Source organism: Neofelis nebulosa, chromosome 7 (assembly GCF_028018385.1).
Source record: "Neofelis nebulosa isolate mNeoNeb1 chromosome 7, mNeoNeb1.pri, whole genome shotgun sequence".
Taxonomy (NCBI): domain Eukaryota; kingdom Metazoa; phylum Chordata; class Mammalia; order Carnivora; family Felidae; genus Neofelis; species Neofelis nebulosa.
Genome location: NC_080788.1, coordinates 114,112,576 through 114,130,935, shown reverse-complemented (window position 1 = coordinate 114,130,935; position 18,360 = coordinate 114,112,576). Strand labels below are relative to the sequence as shown.

At 37.5% G+C, this 18,360-nt stretch overlaps 1 protein-coding gene across 15 annotated transcripts in view; it reads right to left on the bottom strand.

Moving 5' to 3' along the window:
- The window catches only part of GPHN (gephyrin), a 633,256-nt gene that overhangs the window by 28,495 nt on the left and 586,401 nt on the right, over window positions 1–18,360 (bottom strand). For all 15 annotated transcript variants that reach the window (XM_058739364.1, XM_058739365.1, XM_058739368.1 and 12 more), the window contains one exon: window positions 5,011–5,098. In XM_058739364.1, the coding sequence (XP_058595347.1) occupies window positions 5,011–5,098 (88 nt within the window). The remainder of the gene's footprint in view (window positions 1–5,010; window positions 5,099–18,360) is intronic.

Sequence of the window (18,360 nt, the reverse complement as noted above, 5' to 3'; positions counted from 1 at the left end):
GTTGCAAAATATAAAATAACATGATAAAGGGCAAAACTTTGAAAGACACTTTTATTTGCCTTGGTTTATAATACCTGTGTCTGAAATGAAGCTGAGAACTATTTTAAAATTTTAGTAAGTTCATTCAAGTTTGATGAGCTTATTTCTTTAGTTTAGTGACCCCATGAAACTAAAGGTTATTCTTTTTGTGTAATCTTCCTTTTGTGCTTTATGTTTATTTTGCCTTTTTTTTAAAAGAAATAAAAAATAAAAAATGAAGTTTCCTCATTTATGAATGAGCTAAGATTTTTTACGATCATGCTACTTTCTATGCTTATTTCCAAATATTTTATTGTTGCTTTGAAAAATTAGGCAACTAGTATTGTTTCTCAGGTATTCATGATCCTATCTTAAAAATTTTTTTAAAATGTTTATTTATTTTTGATGGGGCGCCTGGATGGCGCAGTCGGTTAAGCGTCCGACTTCAGCCAGGTCACGATCTCGCAGTCCGTGAGTTCGAGCCCCGCGTCAGGCTCTGGGCTGATGGCTCGGAGCCTGGAGCCTGTTTCCGATTCTGTGTCTCCCTCTCTCTCTGCCCCTCCCCCGTTCATGCTCTGTCTCTCTCTGTCCCAAAAATAAATAAAAAACGTTGAAAAAAAAATTAAAAAAAAAATAAATGTTTATTTATTTTTGAGAGAGAGATAGAGACAGAGAGTGATTGGGGGGGGGGGGGTGTGGAGCAGAGAGAGACACACAGAATCCAAAGCAGGTTCAAGGCTTTGAGCTGTCAGCATAGACCCTGCCGCAGGGCTTGAACTCACGAACCGTGAGATTATGACCTGAGCCAAAGTTGGACACTTAATCAACTGAGCCACCCAGGCGTCCCTCATGATCCTATCTTAATTGAGGACTCAATTCTTTTTTGACAGCTCTTTTGAATTTGCCTTGTAAAGATCAGATCTAAATTTAGTAAAAGGTAAAAATTTCAGAATATCTTTTACATCTAAAACTGTCTCTGAAATTTCCTAGAGGGTCCCTAGAAAATCACAAAGATTTCTTCTTTCATCTTATAAAAAGATATGTTAGAAAGATTTAGGTTTCTTCGATATGTTACCATTGTAAGAGGTTCATGGGTGGGGAGTTGCTGTCATATCTGAGAAGACATGCTCAGTGTGCCCAAGGTTAGATCCATATATGTGGAAGTTCATATAAATAGTTTAGAAATTGTGTAGAGATTTGGCAATGCCTTACTGCCCATATATGTTTGCACTCTCAGCGGGAACACATAAAAACTTTTATGAAATAGTTACATACTGTATCTCAATGGAGAATTTTACTTATCTTCTATTCTGAAATTATTAGTTACAGCAACAAATTAAGTACAGCCATAAAGTGTCTGTCATCTTTGTAAAGTTTCTGTTTTACTCTAATGCTTGCTTAAAGGCTCTGCTTTTTTTGTACCTGCAACAAAGACAGATTCAGAGCACTAGGGAAAAGGACCATGGATAGGTAATTTGAACTACTGACACTTCAAAGAATAGTCTCTTGGGTACAGGCACCTGAGGTGATACAGCTGAGATAACTTTTATATAGTACCAGTAGACTCTGTCAGGAGTCCCAGGACTCTTTAGAATAGAAACAGATGGCTTCATGAAAGCGGACTGCTAACCCAAATATAGCAGAACAAGAATGACACAGGACTGAAATAAACAATAAGTGAAATTTTATTGTATTTATTTGTTTGGAATACTGATTAATTTTAATAGTCTATTGCTGTATGGCTCTAGATTTGCAAAACAAAGTCAAGAAGGCCTATATGGTTAATGAACGCTTTTGCTGTTAAATAATCAGGGCAAGCCTTTGAGACCAGCCTTTTTTGGTGATCAATAATGATCTTTATGCTTATTTTGATCATATGAGATAGGAGGGAGACACTGTCAGGAAAAAATTAAGAGACTTTCAAATAGACAAAAAAAAAAAAAAAATTACTGGGTGTCCAGTGTAGTGTATCCTCCTTGGTTATCTGTGCCTTTCATTGTCTTTGAGCTATTTTACAATCTTGTAGGTTGTGAAAAATTTATAGTAATGTAATCATTCTTTTAAAAATGTTTATTAATTTATTTTGAGAGAGAGAGAAAGAGACAGCAAGTATGGGGGAGGGGCAGAAAGTGAGGGAAAGAGAATCCCAAGCAGGCTCTGTGCTGACAGTGTGGAGCCTGACGCAGGCTCAATCTCACGAACTGTGAGATCATGACGTGAGCCAAAACCAAGATTTGGAGGCTTAACTGACTGTATAGTACTCTGCATAGTAATGCATATAATTCTTTAGTTTTCATAGCAAAAAGCAGATACTATGTACTTGAAATTGTCAGTATTTTACAAAAGTAAACACTTGGGGGCAGAGGGAGGTGGAAGTAGGAAAAGATTTTGAGGGAAGCAACTGTGGAAGAGCCATTTTTTCTTGGCTGAGAAGAGGATTGAGGTCTGTGGGTCTCACAAGCATTAGGAGCTCCTTCCCCTTGCCCTAAGGCTCCCAGCCTCCCCATGATCCCAGTGTGTCTAGCAAGTCCCAAAGGAGCAAATAACTGAGACCTAATGGCACTAGAGAGATGCTCTAGGTGTATCCGGTGCAGACTGGTGACCACATGTGTCTTCCTGATCTGCTGTTGGCCTCTTAAGCCCTTTACGGTTTCTTGGCACAATCCTTGAGTGGGTGAGTTCCATAATGGCTTCATAAAATTTCTTGCCTGTTCTGTAGCATAGGTGCTCATAGTAGGATTTAAGTTGAATCAAGTAAATAAATTTCTTGCATACCTGAGTTTCTGCACACAAGATTCATGCTTGTTACATAATGCTTTTTGGATCTTTCCTTGACCTCCCTGCCTTTTCAGCGACTGGTTTTCAGGCTTAGCCCTTGGGCTGAAGCAGATATTCTGTTTCTTATGCTTTTCTTTCCTCCTGCCACTGAGTACAACTGAAATTCTTTTTTGGCAACTAGAAGGTTGGCAGGAGTCTGCAGCACTTAGGCTTTATGTCTTTCTTCCCAGTTCCTTTTTTGTCTCATTCCCACTCAAGGAGGAAGAAAGGACAATTATTAGCTCCCATGGAATACTACGGGATGCCTAGTTCCTAAAATCTCTTCCCTAGTAAACTAAAGGTTTAGTGTATTTTACCATACAGATAGTAAAATAAATAAAACCAATGTGCTTTACTATATTGCTTCTTTATTTTTAAGTCCCTAGGAAAAATCACATATTTGTGAGCACTAATAAAGAAGGTTAAGGTTGAGAAGTGTTCTGTCCTTACCAGAATTGAGTCACAATTGCCAAACCTATGTATGTTATAAGCTAGTTGCTTTCAGAAATATTGGAAAAGACAAACTTCAGGTTTTTCAAACAGGTATTGTTCTATAATTAAGCTCATTTGCAACCAAGATACATTATACATGAAATACTCCCTGGAAACAAATTTAACATTAAGTACTCTTTTAAAAAATTTTTGTTTTTAATGTTTATTCATTTTTGAAAGAAAAAGAGAGAGCACAAGCAGGGCTGGGGCAGAAAGAGAGAGAGGGACACAGAATGCAAAGTAGGCTCCAAGCTCTGAGCTGTCAGCACAGAGCACGATGCGGGGCTCTAACTCACAAACCATGAGACCATGACCTGCCAAAGTTGGACACTTAACCGACTGAGACACCCAGGTGCCCTAACATTAAGTACTCTTAACTTCAGGGTTTGCTCTTGTGTTACCACAGGGAGTTTGATGGTAATGAAAACAGACAGGCTGAAAATTATTTCTTATAGCTCTATGACAATGCAGACTTCAGCCCTGGCCTTTGTGATCTCAAAAGAGGTCTGCAGCAATTTGCTCCACCTGGGGCTAAAGACTTCTGTGAGACGCTAAGACTAACCTAGCCATCTGTCTGCTATAAGGAGAATACCTACCCACACTTCAACACTTTCATTCTTGGATGTAATCTGAGATGGTTGTCTTAGACTGAGATTCTCTATTTTTCTTCTATGGTTTTTGGCCACTTAAGGGCTGTTTGTAAACACTCTAAAACTAGTTGTGAATGAAAGGTAGACATTCTCTATTCACACAACTGAATTCTGCTAAAGAGTAAGGTTATAAATTTAGGCAGTTTTATAGCTAGAGAGGGCAGAGACCAAGAACAATCATATATATAAGATCTAGCCAAAAATTAATTATGCTCTTGGAAAATCTGAATTTTAGTAAAAACTGCCATTCTAACAATATTTTTATAATTTTTCAGTTTAGTCATTAATATGAAAAAATAAAAGATGGAAAGGGATTATAGGCCAGTAAAAACATTTTGTGTTCTGAAATATTTTTGAGCCAAAACATCAGGTTGATTACTGTAGTAAAGTATATTTTGCTTTTATAACATTATTCAGTAGTCCCAATAATCGTCATGAACCAACACATTTCATTAAGATATATAAATTTAATGAGACTGGGACACTGGAATTAGGATTTTTAAAAGACTAAGCATATATTTTATGCAAATATACTTAGTCTTATAAAATCCTATATATGCTTATATATATATGTTTGCATTTTATTTCCTTCATTTATTATGATTATGAGCCTTATTATTTGTCAAAAGGGGCAATGGAATGCCTAATTCTATCTTTCTTCCCTCTGGGAAGCTAAGGGTTATCAGGTTTGGAATATGTGGCAGGGGAGGACAGGATCTTGGAGCTTTATCTTGGGGTTAAATATCATGTATAAAGGAAGTCCTAATGTTATAGCAAAGTTGAGCGAGCAAAGAAACACAAATCTACAGGGGAACATCGGAACCATTTTGCATGCTGTGGGATTCTCCAAGTTGCTCCTGATCTACCCATACTGCATCCCTTTTAGAATGCCCAGAAATTTCTGAAGCCCTAGGGATTTCCAGATTTGTGCAGGTCTGGTTATGGGTAACAGATATGTACCAGACTATAGTTAATAAACCATATGCAAGGACATTACAGCAGATAAATTTTCATGAATCCCATTTTTTCATACCTTTTCCCCCATGGATACACCCCCTGATGTGATGATGACATCAGCACGACTGATACCCTCATTCAAGGCATTGAGTAAGTCATCTGGGCTGGAAAGAAATAAAGACAAATAAGTTAATCATATGGAAAAGATTTTACATATGAGTGCCAACTTAAAACTAAACCACTTTATTCACTGGGTAGGCATTAACATGGGTATAGCATTATACTATGTATGAAGTGGAAATCAAAAAGGTCTCTGTCCAATAGGAGCCTAAGTCTTACTGCAGAGAAAGGACATCATAAGTGCAGAAATAGTGGCTACTGATAATTTCACAGGACTTTTTGTTCTAACAAGGAAGAGACATTGAGGTGTTGGTAGGCTGTCTAACCATCTCAGTTTTCCTAGGATAATCCCAGACTTAGTACTGAAAGTCACATGTCATAGGAAATTCCAGGCAAATCAGGACAGTGTGTGACCCTAGATATTGGAGAGGTCACACAAGACTCTTTAGAGGGGATATGACTCAAGTTAGTTAGACCTTGAGAAATGGGCTGGATGTTTACAGGTGGAAGGAATGAGAAAAGGCTTTATAAAAAAGAATATCAGCCTGCAATGCAGCCTCACTGGGGATTAATATGGAGAAAATAAACTGTCTAGAACAGTCATGTAAGTCTATCTATTTTCCATTTGAGTCTGAAAGCAGGAAAGACCAGGGTCTCAGCTCAGACAATTGGGCAGGAGGATTTCCCTCTTACTCAGTCTTTCTTCTATTCAGGTCTTCAGTTGATTGGATGAGACCTAGCAACATCAGAAAGGGCAACCTGCCTTAGTTACTGATTCAAATGTTGGTCTCATCCAGAAACACCCTCACAGGCACACCTAGAATAATGTTTGGCCAAATGTCTGGGCACCTGATGGCCCTGTCAAGTTGACATATCAAATAAACCATCAGAGTCAGACTATGAAGGGCCTGTTGACCACGAGAAATTTACCTTTATCCTCTGCACAATGGAACATCTTTAACATATTAAATAGGACAATGACATAAGCAGGTTTGAGATTTAGAAACTGAATTCTGTAGGAGTCTGGGGGAACTAGCATGGGCAAGGGCAGTCAGGAGGCTTCTGCAGTGATCAGGACATGGGGTGTCAGCTTGGGGAGCAGGTTGTGATGGAGACTGAGAGAAATGATATACTCCAGAGATATTTAGAACTTAGCATTGGATACGGGAGAGGGGGAAGAAGGAGAGGTCAGGGCTGAACCCAAGTTTCTAGCCTTGACAACTACAAGGGAGGAAAGGGAAGGGAAGGGAAGGGAAGGGAAGGGAAGGGAAGGGAAGGGAAGGGAAGGGAAGGGAAGGGAAGGCAAGGCAAGGCAAGGCAAGGCAAGGCAAGGCAAGGCAAGGCAAGGCAAGGCAAGGCAGTAGAATGACTGGGATAGGATAGTATTTTGGAGGGCCCTTAAGCTCAAAAATTGGGACTTCATCTAACAAGAAAAGGGTGGTGGTGGGGGGTTCCCTAGAAATATGAAGAGGCAGTAGGTATTTATTGGGGAAAAAAGGGTAGGAGAAAAAACTAGGAAGGCAGAGACTGTATGAAATATTCTAAGAGGGTAAAAGGACAGGATGAACATCAGGAATTGAAACTAGGCAGATTCCTGACAGTCAACTGAAAAGACAAATATACAGGACCACTGCTTGCACAGGTCAAAGGCCTGGGAAGAAGAAGTGGAGCAAAGTCAAGAGTCTATCCTCTGGATGTTAGAAGGGTTACAAAGGCATACTTTGAGATTGATGAAGCAAGAAATAAAACAAAGTGCCAGGCATGAGGGCTTATGGGCAGATAGGAAGGCAATGGTGAGCTAAAAAGAACTATCTAGTTACTATCTGAAACTATAAAGCACTGCACTTGCATTCCTCTTTAAATGACAGAGTGCAGGAAGGGAGGCTTTTGAGGAATATCTGTCTAGCAATACCCTTGTTTTCTGAGAACTTCTTACCTGTGCAGAGGGGATGTTCTCTTTCTCTCCCCTGGACATTCAACATGTACATCGAAAAAGGGAGCAATCCTAGCTTCTGTTTTTCTAGTTCTAGTTCGAGTTGAGGCCTATTTTGCTCCTGGGTTCCATGAGATAGCCCTACATCTTCCCATAAACCCCTCCTTTTTTTTTTATTATATGAAATTTATTGTCAAATTAGTTTCCATACAACACCCAGTGCTCATCCCAAAAGATGCCCTCTTCAATGCTCATCACCTCGCCTCCCCTCCCTCCCACCCCCATCAACCCTCAGTTTGTTCTCAGTTTTTTTAGAGTCTCTGATGCTTTGGCTCTCTCTCCCACTCTAACCTCTTTTTTTTCTTTTTTTCCTTCCCCTCCCCCATGGGTTTCTGTTAAGTTTCTCAGGATCCACATAAGAGTGAAAACATATGGTATCTGTCTTTCTCTGTATGACTTAACATCACACTCTCCAGTTCCATCCACGTTGCTACAAAAGGCCATATTTCATTCTTTCTCATTGCCAAGTAGTATTCCATTGTGTATATAAACCACAATTTCTTTATCCATTCATCAGTTGATGGACATTTAGGCTCTTTCTACAATTTGGCTATTGTTGAGAGTGCTGCTATAAACATTGGGGTACAAGTGACCCTATGCATCAGTATTCCTGTATCCCCTGGGTAAATTCCTAGCAATGCTATTGCTGGGTCATAGGGTAGGTCTATTTTTAATTTTCTGAGGAACCTCCACACTGTTTTCCAGAGTGGCCGCACCAGTTTGCATTCCCACCAACAGTGCAAGAGGGTTCCCGTTTCTCCACATCCTCTCCAGCATCTATAGTCTCCTGATTTGTTGATTTTGGCCACTCTGACTGGCGTGAGGTGATATCTGAGTGTGGTTTTGATTTGTATTTCCCTGATGAAGAGCGATGTTGAGCATCTTTTCATGTGCCTGTTGGCCATCTGGATGTCTTCTTTAGAGAAGTGTCTATTCATGTTTTCTGCCCATTTCTTCACTGGATTATTTGTTTTTTGGGTGTGGAGTTTGGTGAGCTCTTTATAGATTTTGGGTACTAGCCCTTTGTCCGGTATGTCATTTGCAAATATCTTTTCCCATTCTGTTGGTTGCCTTTTAGTTTTGTTGATTGTTTCCTTTGCTCCATAAACCCCTCCTTTGCTTAAGCTAGCCTCATGTTTTTTTGTTAACTTGAAATCAAATGGTAGCTCGGTGAGATAGCATATATTTCCCCAAATTTCTCTTGGTAGTGAAGTTTTTTCATGTCCCTTTACCTTAATGCACTATTTGATGGGGGAGGGAGGGAAAGAGAAGGAGGTAAAGGGGGCGGAAGAGAAGTAGAAGATTCGTAACTAGAATATCATTTCACCCTTTTTCCAGGGGTGACAGAGGTAAGGAGAGGAGCTTGAGATTCATCTGAGAGGCTACCTTCAGTTCTCTAAGGCTCTATAAGAGATAAGCCAACTGGGAGGTGGTATAGCACAGAGATCAAGAGTATGCTCTAAAGTCAGATGCCTGAGTTTAAATCCTGGGGCTACTACCTGTTAGATGGAGAACCTTGGACAAGTTGCCTAACTTCTCTGTGCTTCAGCTTTCCTTCTACAAAGTAGAGATAGTATAGGGTTGTTATGAGGATTAAGTGACATAATACATATAAAACAGTTTATGGAATAGTATGAAGTCCAAATTAAGTTTTAAAAGAAAGGTTAGTTGTTGTTATTATTGCTGCACTACTGACAGAAGCTTATCATATAAACACACCTAACAATCTGGCAGAGTTCAACTTTAGCATGTTTGACAGTATAGGAGAATATTCATGACTAAAACAGAAGAAAATCATAGTTTGGGCCTCAGATACATTCAGAACTACATGTGAAAAGTCTAAATGGCTCAATAGCAAGCCAGGCCTGGTTCCGGCCTAAATAGTTTCATCTAATGTTCTCTTACTGGATCTGGATAAAATTCTCCTCTTCAAGCACTGGCCTGTCAATGAAGGTACTGGGGGTTGTTTGGCTTTGGGAAGCAAGCTCCCAAGGAGAAAACACAAAAATAGAAGTTTGAAAAATGGCTCACATGAGGTTCAAACTACAAACATAGGACTCTTTAAAATCATCCACTTAATTACTTATGCAGCTGAAAAGGTACCCAGATATTTAATAAAGTTAGGATCTATGTGTAAAACACTTAAAAAACTTAAAAAAATCCCTTTCAAAGTTAAACACATTGGGCAAACCTCTTGGAAGAATTATATTCAATAATGGATGTATTTAAAGTATTATTTTAAATGTTCATTTATTTTTGAGAGAAAGAGTGTGAACAGGGAATGGGCAGACAGAGAGGGAGACAGAGTATCCAAAGTGGGCTCTGCACTGACAAGAGACAGTCTGATGCGGGGCTTGAACTCATGAACTGCGAGATCATGACCTGAGGCGAATTCAGACGCTTAACTGACCACCCAGGGCCACCCAGGTGCCCCTAAAGTATTTTTGAATTAAGTATTTTGTACAGGTTTTTCATCAATCTTTTTCATTTTGTGTTAGGGAAAAAGATAGGAACTTATCTAGTTGTGTTAAAATACTATAAGATATGCACATGTTGGGTTCCTGATTATTGCATGCCTAGAGCTCTCGGACCCTTTATCATTAGGGTGAGTCAAATGGTTGGAAAAAGGGGTAAATGGAAAGAATATAAACACAGGTTGATGTAGAATGTGCTTCTGGTGAATGGACAATGAATATCATCAACAAAATACAATTTTGTGTTAATATAAAGAGATATTAGCCAATTTCACCAATTTTATAATAGGTAATTTATAACATGTCAGCTCTAGAGGATTATAGTAAAGTCCTTGGAAACAAAGCAGCAGTGACATGCACATTTTCATGGATTAATCTTTGTATGTGGATAAAGGTCCTGGGATAGGCCAGCTGATGATGCAAATAAAAACACTTTTCAGTGAATTTTTTCTTAATCATTGTTTTTATATTATCTGGGGAAGATTTTTCCCCCCTATTTTATAAAACTGCAGAGTCATCAACTCTCCACATGAAAAATTTTAATTTGCAGAAATAAACTAAGAGGGATTTTATGCCAAGTCCTTACTATAATTTATTATGTTTCAAAGAATATTGTCAATGTTGCTTTCTACTCTGCTGCTCGTGTATTCCTGTGAATCTTAAGGTTGGAAAGGCCTTTGCGGGGCAGAGGGGGGGCGGTTCATTGTGTTCAGTATCACAGCTGGGTGCATTCTTTAGGTCTTTCTCTTCTCTTTGTCCTTCTGCCCCTTTCTTTGACTCTACTTTCTGTTGCATACTTCTGTGCCTGGGATCTAGTAAGAGATCACAGCTTACTAGAGCGACAGGTACAAATGTACAAAAACAGAGGATCTATGACTTCATTTATGTTGTATACTATAACTCCACTTATTACTTCACAATCAGTCTGTGAGGTGGATTGGACAGGTATTATCATGCCCATTCTACAGAAAAGGAAAGTAATATTCAGAGCAAAGTAGTGTTTTAAAGGTAGAGTAGACAGCAATAAGTGGCAAAGCTAGAACTAAAACCTCTGGATCCTCATTACGTGTTTATTCCATCTTACTGACTAACCAGACTGACTGTCCAGTTTTTTCAGGAGTATGGAATGTCATATGAGGAAAATTCTCATGAGAATGGGCCCTTGTGCAAAAGCACCAAATAGAGGATGTTAAGGCAAAAAAGTGAGAATCTGCCTATGCTGACTAGAAAAGTACATGTGGGGACATGTTAGTATAATTCTGGGGAATGAAATAAATGTGATTCTTAATTCTATATTTAGATGGAAACTAAGTAAGATTTTGACTAAACATGACTTTATGGGCTTGTTTACAAGTCAGACATTTGCTCTCTTTTTTATGATATATACTGTTAAATTAATTAATTAGTTAATTAACTTACTTTGAGAGAGAATCTCAAGCAGGCTCCATGCTCAGCACAGAGCCTGATGTGGGACTTGCTCCCATGACCCTGGGATCATGACCTGAGCTGAAATCAAGAGCTGGATGCTTGACTGACCAAGCCACCCAGGCGCCTCTCATATTATATTTTAAATGACAACATATTTCCAACATAAGATAATAGCATAACACCCATGTATTCATCTCTCAGATTTGACAAATGCTGATATTTTTCATTTATTTCACATTCCCTGTCACCTTTTTACTTTTAAGAAATAAAAACAGATTTGCTTTCTAAGACTAGGCAATTATCTGAATGATAAAAGGAATAGGTAACAAGTATTATAATTGTGGATATTACAGTAGAATAAAAACAATTCATGATTTTCTCAGTTGTGTTAGAAAGAGCATGGTATATAATTTTCTGAAAGATGGGAGAGTAAAACTAAAACATTATAATCTGATCCTTTAATATGACTGTATATATCTCACATGTGTTTTTCATATGACATTACTTTGTACATATTAGATAATTTGATATTTAAGAAATAAAAGTAATGACAATAACATGTATGTTGTAAAAGAACTATGCACTTTTGGGTGCCTGGGTGGCTCATTAGGTTAAGCATCTGACTTCAGCTCAGGTCACGATCTCATGGTTTGTGGGTTTGAGTCCCGCATTGGGCTCTCTACTGTCAGTGCAGAGCCCACTTTGGATCCTCTGTCTCCCTCTCTCTCTCTCTCTCTCTCTCTCTCTTTCACTCTCTGCCCCTCCTGTGCACACACACTCTCTCTCAAAAATAAATAAACTTAAAAAAAAAAAAAGAACTAGGCACTTTCACAGCTATGTGTTAATTTCATCATTCTATGAGTAGGCACAGGGAGAGAGGGCCCTGGGGTTCACAGAGGTGGTGAAAGGTTCAAGGTTACCCTATGTTCATTCTACTGTTCTTTTAAACTACAGTAATATTCACACAGTGAAAGATATTTTGTTATATACAGTGTGCCTTCAGATAAAAACTGTTTATTATTCTAACCTAAATATATAAATCTTATTTGTATATGTTAAATAGAGATGATAAAAACCCAACAATTTGTACTTTTAAAATTTGAACTATCTTCTCAGCATTGCTACTGGAGGGGATACTGGATTAAGCAGATTATGTTTCCTAGGTGTATACCAGTAGCTCTCCTTTTCTCAAAGTGCAGCACATCTTAAAGGAATATTGTGATATCATTTATTTCTTCATTAACAACTGCAGTTTTAATTAGATTTGAATGGTGATTAATAATAATTTCTTTGAAGATAAATCTAATACTAGCATTAGTCTGGATTTACTAGTACTTTCTATCCATTTTCACTTGAATTATTAAGTAACTACCCACTGTTCTCTTAGAGTACCAATATTATATAAAAGCATTCTACAAGAGAGCTGATTTAGAACAAAAAGCTAAAAAATGAAGTACTATGTGACAGAAAATAGAACTATTAATTGAAGGTCTAGAACCCAGTTTTGTCTCTACTGCTAATTAAGATGACTCTGAAAAACAAACATCACTTTTTGGGGTCTCATTATCCTTACCTGTAAAATAAGAACACTTCGACCACATTCTTTCTATTTCTAACATTCACTGATTTAAATTACTTGAAGCTAAGTGGAATATAGTTTAAGCACAAAGGTATCATTCTTTCCTTCCTTTCTCTCTCTCTTTCTTTTTGCATTTCACTAGCACACTGGCAGCTTGCCATTGGTGCTCTGCAATTCATGAGCTGTGATTTCTGTGCCTTTTTACCACTTGTGATCCTTTCCCCACTACAACCATGTTCACCTAATGGCCACACTACCCTAGCAGCCTCCTGCGGGCTGAGAATAAATAAAACTCTCAGTAGGCAAAGGAAAATACCAGCAATCTAAGAGGCCAGCAGCTGGAGGGGGGTAGGATAAGCACAATATTTAGGACAGATGCTACTGAAGTAAAGCTGCTGGGGGAAATAAATAATTTTAGCAGCAATAACAACAAACAAAGCACTAATGGAGATAGACTTACAACATGAAAAGGATGTTTTGGAATGGAAAACATGATTTTCAAATTTTAAAATTTAGTATATGAAGGTGGAGATAGTGCCTGGTGCAAACTCTGTCAGTGGCCTGAAAGCCCAAGTGGCAGAAAAACCTCAAAGGAATGTACAGAAATACAAAGGGAGGGAAGTCAGTGCAGGAAATAATAAGAAAACTGGAAGACAGAGCAAGAGACTGTAGATTACCAATAGGAATTCCAAAAGAAAAAAAGGAACCAATGAAGGAAGAAAATTTCATTTATTTGAAAAGGTCTTGGAAATTTAAAAAAATGTACTGAGTTCAAGACAAGATTGCCAAAAAATATAAACCTAAGAATGTCTTGGTACAATTTTGTAATTTCAAGGATAAAACAGAAAATCTTACCAGCTGTCAGACAGAAACATGGGGGTTATTAACAAAGGAAAATAATATTAGCTTTGGACTTCTTATCTACAATACCCAAACTGCAAAACCATAGATTACCATAAATATACTCTGAGAAAAAAGGCCTGCAAGCTCTAAATCCTATATCCAGTCAGACACCATTGACCTATAAGGATAGAAGAATCATATTTGTGAAAATGCAAAGATTCAGATAATAAATCAACCAGTAATGTTTTGGAATAATGACTCTAAATGAAAAAAAAAATGGATCAGATCAGAAATCTCAAGACAGGGGAAGACAAGGAGGGTAAGAAGCATTTTTGAAATACATATATTAACACATTTATAAAACTATATATATAGCTAAATCTAAATGAATAATGATCAAATAAACTGGGAAATTATAATGTATATACTAGATATGGATTCCCCAGAAGGTGTACAGACTTACTACAAAAGACAACTTAATCCTCATCTAGAATTCAAAGCATTTCTCAGCAATATCTAAAAGTTTACGGGTGGGAGGAGATGGGGAAGTAAAAGTTCACTGGTGTAGGGACATAGAGGAAATGGGAATGTCTTGGAAGAAGGCTATAGTTAGCACCTTTTAAAAAATATAATAGTGGAGAAATGCATTTTGATTATGAGTATCAGAAATTGGAAGGAAAGCACGAGGGGAATGGTAAAGTCTAGCATACCTTCTAAAGTAGTAAGGGGACAAAAGGGAAAAATAGCACCTGGATGAAACCAATAACAGGAAAAAGGACAAGGAAGAAATAACAAAGTTGGATGAACTGTAAACATAAAGTAAGATGGGAGAAAAAATATCAAAGGAATAATTTATAGCAAACTTCATGGTAAAGCAAAATAAACTTTATGCCAGGATTAGGGTTATAGTGACTTAAGGCTGGTACGAGATTGAGCCTTTTTTTTTTTTTAAAGGTCAAATCCCATTTGAATGTTATTCACAAAGGGTACAGTAAAAGAGGAAAGACTGGAAATCAACAGTAGGGTAAAGAGACACCAGCCAAGTGTAAATAAGCAAAAAAGCAAGAGTGGCATATTAATGTTGAAGTGGAATTTAAGTTAAAAGAACTAAAACACATAGGCAATAAATTGTGATAAGAGGCAAATTTATAAATTTGATATGATAATGTGTAGCTGTCTCACAAGACAAGGTCTCTCATGTTATCTAGGCTTCTTGGTTGGCCTGACCTGTACATTGTAGGCACTCAATAAATAAACCAAATTAACCCTGGCTTCAACTCAATCTCTCTATAATAGCTTTGGGAATGAAGAGTGTGCAACTGTTACGACTATAACGTAATATAATAATACTGTCTGCAGATGGAAGAGAAGATACTACTTCGCATTTATATAATCATAAATAGTGCCTTCTTTGAAAGGTTGTCATATAGAAGAGGGAGTAAATTTATTTGGTATTGCTCCAGAGGGCAGAATTAGGACTAATGGATGGAAGAAAGAGGGGTGAAGACTTTGACTTGCCACAGCAGCCATTCAACAAAAGAATGAAGATCTTTCTCACTAAAAGTGGCAAACAAAAACCTGATGGCTAGCTGTCAGAAATTTTCTCTAACATCTTCACTAGGTGAAAGTCTGAACTGGCTAACATCAGAAGTTCCTTTCAATTCTAAGATACTGTGATTCTCTGGAAATAACTGAAATTAGTATAAACACAACGACTATTTTCTTTTCACATAGAGACTGAAGCATAGAGGGAGAAACTGACTCCAGCATTGCAATGTAAGACTCATCTTGCAGATCATACTTTTTTCCTCTCACTTTTTGAACATCAGGAGCATTTAACTATTTGACTTGAGTAAACAAAGTAAAAGCATTTTTCTTCCCAAAGCTATGACATTCACTTTCAGCTTGGGGAATGGCTACCAATAATAATAATAATAAGAGTACTCTCCCCAGAATTCCAACTTAATCAGACATTAAAAAAGCTTAAACTTAACAGAAAGGTAAAGCATATCTCAAAATAAATCTATCAGGGAATGCATGTAGCTTTCTCAATACTTTATGTACTTCAATTTCTGTGAAAGAATATGTCTAGAAGGTATAATATCTTTTGACTATAACATCTTTTCAGATTTCAGAGGGCTTTGGGAGACCATTTTCACTTCAGACTTTTTTTGCTTTTTAAAATCTGTGTCTGCCTTAAATTACTATAATCCTTATTTATTTGTTTGTTTATAAAGTAGGCTCCACGCCGAACATGGAACCTGAACTCAAGACTCAGAGATCAAGAGTCAGATGCTCCACCGACCGAGCCACCCAGCTGCCACTAAATGACTACAATCCTGACTCTGACATAAAAAAAAAATTTTGTTTTGTTTTATGATGAAGTCTACCATAAAATTCAAAACCAAGACAGAGCCTTTACCCAAGTTTAGATTTTATGGATTTTAGAGCATTCAGAATGCAAATGCAGTTTTATTTTAAAATATTTAATATAAACACACAGATGGACAACAGCTGCTAATTAGTTTCCTGTTTCATCTGTTACACCAACTGTGAGTTGTATCATTTTAAGATGAGTGAGGATGACAGTAGAAAAAGGAGAAAAATTGTAGGATTTAGAGATTAAGGAATAATGGCAACTGATCATACCAAGATAACAAGAAAACAGTTCTGAACATAAACTAACCATAGACTAATTTTGTCAGAGGTCAAGGATAAATTCCTCAACTGCAAGTATTTTCTGGGTATCTACTTCATGTATTGAATCAAATTCCATACTACATTTAGCCATCATTTAGTCCTTCTTCAGTCCCACTGGGTGTTTAGGCACTATAAAGTCATGTAAACACAGAAGAAAGCATGGTCCCTGCCTTTAAGTTTATAAGCAAGTGCAGAAAACATATGACAAAAATTTAGGAAAATAAATAAACTAAGCAATGAAATTAATATCACTGATGGAATTCAAATACATAATTAAAGTGAAATTACATATAAGGTAAAATGGTATAAATGTTGAGTGGTACAGAATTTTCAGAACTGGCATGGGAGAATCCAGAAAGGCTTTCTAGAAGATATTACTTTCTATGGAGGACAAGTAAGAAAAACATTTCTAAATGTACAGTAATACCCAGAAGTTATGTTTAACAGAATTGGCAACATCAACTATAACAGCAACTCTTAAGGGTTAAGAAAGGCAACTATAACAGCCAACAAAAACGTCTGTCCCTGGGAATGGGAATAATCTCTTGTTGTTAAACCCATCTGTTGGGGTGCCTGGGTGGCTAGGTTGGTTAAGCATCCCACTCTTGATTTTGGCTCAGGTCATGATCTCAGGATTTGGAGTTCTAGCCCTTTGTAGGACTCTGCACTTGATAGTGTGGAGCCTGTGTGGGATTCTCTGTCTCCCCTCACTCTTTCCCTGAAAAATAAACATATAAACTTAAAAACAAAAGAATGTGCTTTCATTTATTAAAAAAAGCACACATGTTAAAGTAGAAAGCACATTTTTGGTTGGCCAATAGAAAATGAGAGTCCTCTCTTAATAAGCAAATCTATTTAGAAATCTATCAGAGAATAAATTATATTGATTCAAAATTAAAACTTTGCATTTTGAGCAGGAAAGCGTATTTGTTTCTTTTTAAAAAAATGTTTATTTACTTTTGAGAGAGCACATGAGCAGAGGAGGGGCAGATAAAGAAGGGGACAGAGGATCCGAAGCAGACTCTGAGCTGACAGCAGCAAGCCCAATGCCAGGCTCTAACTCACAAACCATGAGATTATGACCTGAGCTGGAGTCGGACGCTCAACTTACGGAGCCATCCAGGTGCCCCAAAAGGTATTTATTTCACAAGGGAAGAAAGGCAGTTTATAAAGATGACAAGAACTAATTAGATTTGGATCTAAATTCTCCTTGATATGTCCACTCTCACTGCTGTTGTTTAACATAGTGTTGGAAGTGCTAGCATCAGCAATCAGAAAACAAAAGGAAATCAAAGGCATCCAAATTGGCAAAGATGAAGTCAAGCTTTCACTTTTTGCAGATGACATGATATTATACATGGAAAATCCGATAGACTCCACCAAAAGTCTGCTAGAACTGATACATGAATTCAGCAAAGTCACAGGATACAAAATCAATGTACAGAAATCAGTTGCATTCTTACACACTAATAATGAAGCAACAGAAAGAAAAATAAAGAAACCGATCCCATTCACAATTGCACCAAGAATCATAAAATACCTGGGAATAAACCTAACCAAAGATGTAAAAGATCAGTATGCTGAAAACTATAGAAAGCTTATGAAGGAAATGGAAGAAGATATAAAGAAATGGAAAAACATTCCATGCTCATGGATTGAAAGAATAAATATTGTTAAAATGTCAATACTACCCAAAGCTATCTACACATTCAATGCAATCCCAATCAAAATTGCATGAGCATTCTTCTTGAAGCTAGAACAAACAATCTTAAAATTTGTATGGAACCACAAAAGGCCCCAAATAGCCAAAGTAATTTTGAGGAAGACCAAAGCAGGAGGCATTCCAATCCCAGACTTTAGCCTCTACTACAAAGCTGTAATCATCAAGACAGCATGGTGTTGGCACAAAAACAGACACATAGACCAAAGGAATAGAATAGAAACCCCAGAACTAGACCCACAAAAGTAAGGCCAACTAATCTTTGACAAAGCAGGAAAGAATATCCAATGGAAAAAAGACAGTCTCTTTAACAAATGGTGCTGGGAGAACTGGACAGCAACATGCAGAAGGATGAAACTAGACCACTTTCTTACACCATTCACAAAAACAAACTCAAAATGGATAAAGGACCTGAATGTGAGACAGGAAATCATCAAAACCCTAGAGGAGAAAGCAGGAAAAGACCTCTCTGACCTCAGCTGCAGCAATTTCTTACTTCATACATCCCCAAGGGCAAGGGAATTAAAAGCAAAAATGAGCTATTGGGACCTCATGAAGATAAAAAGCTT